The sequence below is a fragment of the Panicum virgatum genome, chromosome 4K (genome assembly GCF_016808335.1).
Source record: "Panicum virgatum strain AP13 chromosome 4K, P.virgatum_v5, whole genome shotgun sequence".
In the NCBI taxonomy this organism is placed as follows: domain Eukaryota; kingdom Viridiplantae; phylum Streptophyta; class Magnoliopsida; order Poales; family Poaceae; genus Panicum; species Panicum virgatum.
The window spans coordinates 6,976,590-6,982,730 of record NC_053139.1 but is presented as its reverse complement, the minus strand read 5'-3'; the positions used below and the strand labels follow the sequence as shown (position 1 = coordinate 6,982,730).

At 43.9% G+C, this 6,141-nt stretch overlaps 1 protein-coding gene across 1 annotated transcript; it reads left to right on the top strand.

Moving 5' to 3' along the window:
• Positions 1-1,880: 1,880 nt before the first annotated feature.
• On the top strand, positions 1,881-5,458 carry LOC120702873 (UDP-galactose/UDP-glucose transporter 7-like). Its single transcript, XM_039986837.1, has 7 exons — positions 1,881-2,470; positions 3,192-3,297; positions 3,391-3,636; positions 4,224-4,334; positions 4,426-4,584; positions 4,826-4,969; positions 5,084-5,458. The coding sequence occupies exons 1-7, from the start codon at positions 2,265-2,267 to the stop codon at positions 5,249-5,251; spliced, it is 1,140 nt and encodes a 379-aa protein (XP_039842771.1). The 5' UTR covers positions 1,881-2,264; the 3' UTR covers positions 5,252-5,458.
• The last annotated feature ends 683 nt before the right edge of the window (positions 5,459-6,141 follow it).

The window sequence follows — 6,141 nt, the reverse complement described above, 5'->3', positions numbered from 1 at the left end:
AAGTTTTGAAATATGTCATTCAAAAATTAATAAAATTCACATTGAACAATACTTTTTGGTCATTGAGTTTTTTTAGTTGTTAGCTTTCAGTTGTAATTATATTATCTAGACCTACATAGTTCTTGGATTTCAGAATTTAAAGGCGAATTTGGTTGAGGCATACGCAAACTTTTATATTATTAGGTTGAATCTACAATTTCAAAATAAAGTTTTTATCATTTGTAGCGTAAATTTTGAAATTACAAAATTTATATATATTCATAGTACAATGTTTGAAATGTAAGTTCTTGAATTTTGGAGTGCAAAGTTTTGATTTAGCATTTTTAACAAGTTTTTGACTAATGGCTTAGAAGTTTCTGAATTTAAAGTATAATGTTCATAAATTTGGAACACAATGTTTTTAACATGTGTAAATTTTAAAATTGGAGATGTAGAAAGTTTTTCATCTCCGGTTACAAAGATTTTAGAATATTGCTTAAAAGTTTATATGTACAAAATTTTGATTAGTGTTCGACAAGGTGCTATTCCAAACTCATCTAGGTGCATTTAGCAACTTTAGTTTTTAATATATGATTTCAATTTTTTTGAACTATGGGTATAGAGTTTTCGACATGTGATTTGAAAGTTGGAGACGTAAGAACTTTCAATGCTGGAGATATATGAAGTTTGAAATATATTTTGAAAGATTTTTACTTCCAATTGCAAATATTTTAAAATGTTACTTGAAAGTTTGATGTACAAACATTTGAACATATATTTTGAAAAAAAAAATTATTATGTGTGCATTGGTTGACATGTGACTTGAAAGTTGGATATGTAGCACATTAAAAGTTAGGGATGTAGAAAGTTTCGAATATATAGTATAAAACTCTTCCACTTTCAATTACAAAGATTTTATAGTGTTACTTGAAAATTTGTATGTACCAAGGTTTTGACATGAGACTTTGAAAAATCGAGATGTAGAAAATTTTTGAATACCCCGCCCATGTGTATTTGAAGTTTTTCTTTTGTCAATTTAAAGTGGTTATATATTTGGATGTGAAAATATTATAATACATATCGTATAGAGTTTTACTTTTTTAATTTAAAACTCACGAGAATTTTGATATTTTTTTATTTTGTTCGTTGCTGATTCTTCTTCTTCAAATAGTTAAGATGATATATGAAAATATTTTTTAAATTCTTCTACATCCATATAGGTGTGAAAGCAATCCCCCGCCCATATTATCTCCCACACCCACTGTTCCGATGGTAAAGGGAAAAGTAAAAAGATCTATCAAAGTGCTAACAGAAGCTAGATAAGAGAAACAATAATCAAAGCTAGACAAGAAAAATAGGAACATCTGTTGTCTGTGCACGCACTCCAATTAGTTTGTATGCGCCGGTAGCTAATTGCTGGATTCGTGCGTAGATCGCAGCACGCGTTCCCCGCGGACTCATCCTAGCGCTCGATCGCCCACGAGGTGCCCCCTTTAACGAGCTCGCGAGCAGTATAGTTGGCCAAATGGGCCGAGCCCGACGGGTCGGCACGGGCACGGCCCGAAAAAACACGGCCCGAGAACGACTTGGCCCGTAACTGAGCGGGCCCGTGCCGTGCTCCTGCTGGGCCTAGTGCCGTGCCTGGGCCGCAATCGCGGCCCGCGGCACTAGCACGGGCACGGCCCGCTTAAACCTCCAGCACGGAGGGCACGGCGGCGGCCCGATGGGGCACGGCGGCGGCCTCCCCCGACCGCAGGTCCGCAGCAGCCAGCGGGTCGTCCCGCCCCTGGCCGCCGCTGCAGGTCGTCCCGCAGCCGCCCCCGGCCTCCACCGCTGCTGCAGGTCGTCCCGCAGCCGCCCCCGGCCGCCGCCGCCGCAGGTCGTCCCGCCCCAGCCCCGGCCGCCGCTGCTGCAGGTCATCCCGCAGCCGCCCCCGGTCGCCGCCGCTGCCGCCGCATGCCTTCCCCGGCCGCCCGCCGCCGCCGCCGGCCCCGGTCGCCGCCGTCGACCCTGCGCAGGCCGCGGCTGCTGTCATCCGCCATCCCCTCCTCGGCTCCTCTCCGTGCTCTGCGCCGGGCCGCCGGCCACCTCTGCCGTGCTGTCGTGCCCCTGGGCACGGCACGGCACGCCGGCGCCCTCATAGGGCCGTGCCCGGGCCGGGATGCCGGCACGGCGGCACTACGCGGCACGGCACGGCAGCGCCGCCGTGCCCCGCCGGGCCGTGCCTCGCCGTGCCGTGCCTCGCCGTGCTAGGGCCGTGCCGTGCCCGGGCGGCCCGTTTGGCCATGTATAGCGAGCAGAAACAGAGAGCCCAAATCCCCGGCTGCGGATCTCCCTCCACCTCCACCCCACGCACTCTCCCGCACGCGTCGGCAGGCACGGCCGGTCCATGTAGCCCCGCGCCCGGGCACGGAGCAGGAGCCACCGCGCGCGACCCCGCGGCTTGTCGGGACATGGGGGCGGACGCCGGCGAGCCCAGCTCCATCCTCAGGTCAGCTCCCCCCGCGCCTGTCCGTCGCCTTGCCCTGCTCTGCTTTACCGCCGCGGGATTGGGGTTTGGGGACGGGCGGGAGGGATGGGGGGTTCCTTCGCGTGGGCAACCGCTTGCTGGTTTCGACGCTTGGGGAGCTGAATGGCCGCACGATTTGTGGTGGAGGATGAGCAGCGGAAATGGAGGGCCGATTCGGTTGTGTTGGGCAGTGAATTAGTGGTGGGATCGGCATCGTGCAAGGGAAGGGGGATTTTTCCGCGCGCAATTTCCCTTTCGGCTGCCATTTGGCGCACACGAGTAGCATTTGCTCTGTTCAACCCTGTACTCAGGCAAGGCCGTCTTAGTCGGCGCTCTCCGGCATACTAGTGCTCAATCAAGGGCAAAATGTGGTCCTTCGGCAGATAATGCTTGTAGAGTACTTGCATTTAGAGTCATGGCTGGAGTAGGCATAATTTCGAAAGGATAGTTTAGAAATTAGTAATGGCTCACCGCATCGGTAATTCAGGACCTGATGATGCTGGAGTAGGCATAATTTCGAAAGAATTCTTAATTATTTTATACAGCTATTGGTTCAGACAAGATTGAAGATTAAAGTGCATTGGAAGTTCTGACCATTTCCCTGTATATATATATATATATATATATATATATATATATATATATATATATATATATATATATATATATATATATATATATATATATATATATGTTCATGCAGCTTAGCTGCAGCCTTTTCCTATGGAGTCGCGTCTATGGCAATGGTTTTCGTGAACAAAGCAGTTCTTATGCAGTATGTTCACTCCATGACCCTGCTCACTTTACAGGTATCGCTAAACATCACGGCCTACAAATCATAATCTGTTTCCATGTTTGACTAAGCCTGATTGTTTTGTTCAATATCTCCATTACTTCTGCAGCAAATAGCCACGGCACTCTTGATACATTTTGGTCAAGTTCTAGGAATGTCTAAACGAAAAGATTTCAACTTGATAACGGCAAAGAAGCTTCTTCCGGTGTCAATTTTCTACAATGCAAATGTGGGATTTGCTCTTGCAAGCTTGAAAGGAGTTAACATTCCTATGTATATTGCAATCAAGAGGATCACTCCCCTTGCCGTGTTAGTGAGTGGGTGCATACGGGGAAAGGGAAAGCCACCAACGCAGGTAAGGATGCGTTTATTGAGACTTCTTTGGGCTTCCTTGATCCTTTTACATATATTACAATGCTCACTCCAGCTGTAGACCCCTCACTTTCTCCATTGGATGTTTTAAAAAATGATCAATCTCCTTCAATAGTTGGTAGTTATGAATTTAGACAACTGTCGATATAGTTAACCAAAAGTTTATGCATCGATAGAGTTAATAAAAAGTTTATATGTCGATATAGTTAATCAAAAGTTTGTGTCAACATAGTTAATCAAAAGTTTACGGGAATTCTAGCCTTACTAGATAGCATAAATCGCATTTTTCAAACTTTCAAGCCAATAGATCTTAATATTCTTGGTTAGCATCAGTGCTTAGCTTCCGGCATTCATGCCTCTCTAGTAAAATTGTGCGAGCGCTTCAGGTAGTATTGTGGAAGGCATTGGCATTGTGACTGAAACTCTTTGTCTGCTGTACTTTTTTGTTTTGAAAATTCATCATATGCAAAATGAAAATCAAAATGTAGGGAAATGCATCAGTTCTCCCCTGGGAATGAACAGCTCTTTGCAATTTTTTGCCATGTCCTGATCGATTCGAAATTATTGTAGGTCACTCTTTCAGTTATCTGCACCGCAGCAGGTGTCCTTATTGCAGCTCTTGGAGATTTTTCCTTTGACCTATATGGATACTGCATGGCTCTAACATCAGTCTTCTTCCAGGTTACGTTATTTCTACTCTTTTGTTGTCAGATAATTCTTTCTTGCTTGAGGCAAGGTTCAGCTGACATATGAATGTGTATGCACTATGCAGACAATGTATTTGGTTCTGGTGGAGAAATCAGGTGCTGAGGATGGTCTTTCTTCAGTGGATTTGATGTTTTACAACAGTATATTGTCACTTCCATTTTTGTTTTTCCTTATCATAGCAACAGGAGAATTCCCACATTCTCTTGCAGTATTATCTGCAAAGGTGAGTATGCTTCATCCAGCATGATCATACTTTGATTAATAAATCTGAGGTAGCAATCTCTTTACGTTCCCTTGATTCACCCCTAACTCGAAATGATGACTGCTGATGTTTTCCTGAGTTTCTAGAGCAGATAGTCTCACACTTCACTGTTGTTCATTAGCATAATAGTACTGTTAGGTTTCTGCATCAAATTATTTGTTGTATGTCTCTGTCCTAACTTACGTTATCTGGTGAACTGCAGACAGCTTCTCTGTCATTCAGTGTTATTCTTGTCATTTCTCTGGTGATGGGAATCGTTCTCAATTTCACCATGTTTTGGTGCACGATCGTGAATTCTGCCCTGACAACAACAATAGTAGGAGTTCTCAAGGGTGTCGGGTCTACGGTAAGTTTACACCCTTGTCTGAGCAGTTTAATCTGTTGCTGGAACCTTTGATGCATTTTTGCTCAAGTTTTAAATGCAAGACATCTTACACCTTGTTTCCTTTCCACTTTTCAGACCCTGGGTTTTATTCTGTTGGGAGGTGTGGAAGTACACGCTCTTAATGTTACTGGACTGGTGATCAACACATTTGGAGGTGTCTGGTACTCCTATGCCAAATACAAGCAGAAAAAGAAAACACCACGAAAGCTGGTACCAGATGTAGAGTCACACGCCCACAAGTAGCGCTAGATTCAGTAACTTTATAATTGTACCTTATTTTTGAACTGATAACTACTGGAACACCAGTTTATGTCCAATTTTCTTGGGCTTGGTTCTCCACCAGCAAATAGTTGGTGCAAGGGAATAGATGAGGTAGTTTCTTTAGTCTATTTTTAGTGTAAAGTCCATTTTTATCTTTAAATTATTGCAAAAGTCTGATTTGGCCGGTTATGGATCGTGTCGAAGCCTCGAAGGGCCCAGTATCTGAGTCAACCATAGATGCTATGTTCAGGGTTTTAATATCCGACCGGTGTCCGGTAACCGCCGGCCTCCGGTACCGGTATACCGGTCTGGTTTGGCCGATTACCGGTCGGAACCGGTGGAATTCAAATTTGAATTCAAATGGCGCAGTTCAACCGGTTCGTACCGGTATACCGGTCGGTTTGACCGGTAACCGGCTAAATTCAAATTTTTTTTCTTTTTTAGTTTAAATTCAAATGCCCGCAAAGTATACTAAATAAATGTTTGTATAACATATTTTAGTCTAAATGAATCCTCCAACCCTCTTTTGTACTACTTTTATATTGTATTTGTATACTTTTGTATGCATATTTTTTTACTTCAAATCCCCGTAAACTATATTAAATGAACGAATTTTTGAGAAAATTTGACACCATTAGATTCGTCGCACCTTGAAGTATTTTTAGAAATTTTTTGGGAATTTTTCATTTTTTTTATTTAAATTTAAATTTTGAATTTGGGCTGGTTCCCACCGGTTAGGTGAACCCTGGCTATGTTCGGCTGGTTGGTGCTGATTTTTTGTGAGAGAAAAGTACTGTTGGCTGGCTGGTGCTGGTTTTGTGTGAGAGAGAAACACTGTTGCCTGGATGCATCGAAGATGCAGCGAACAGCCG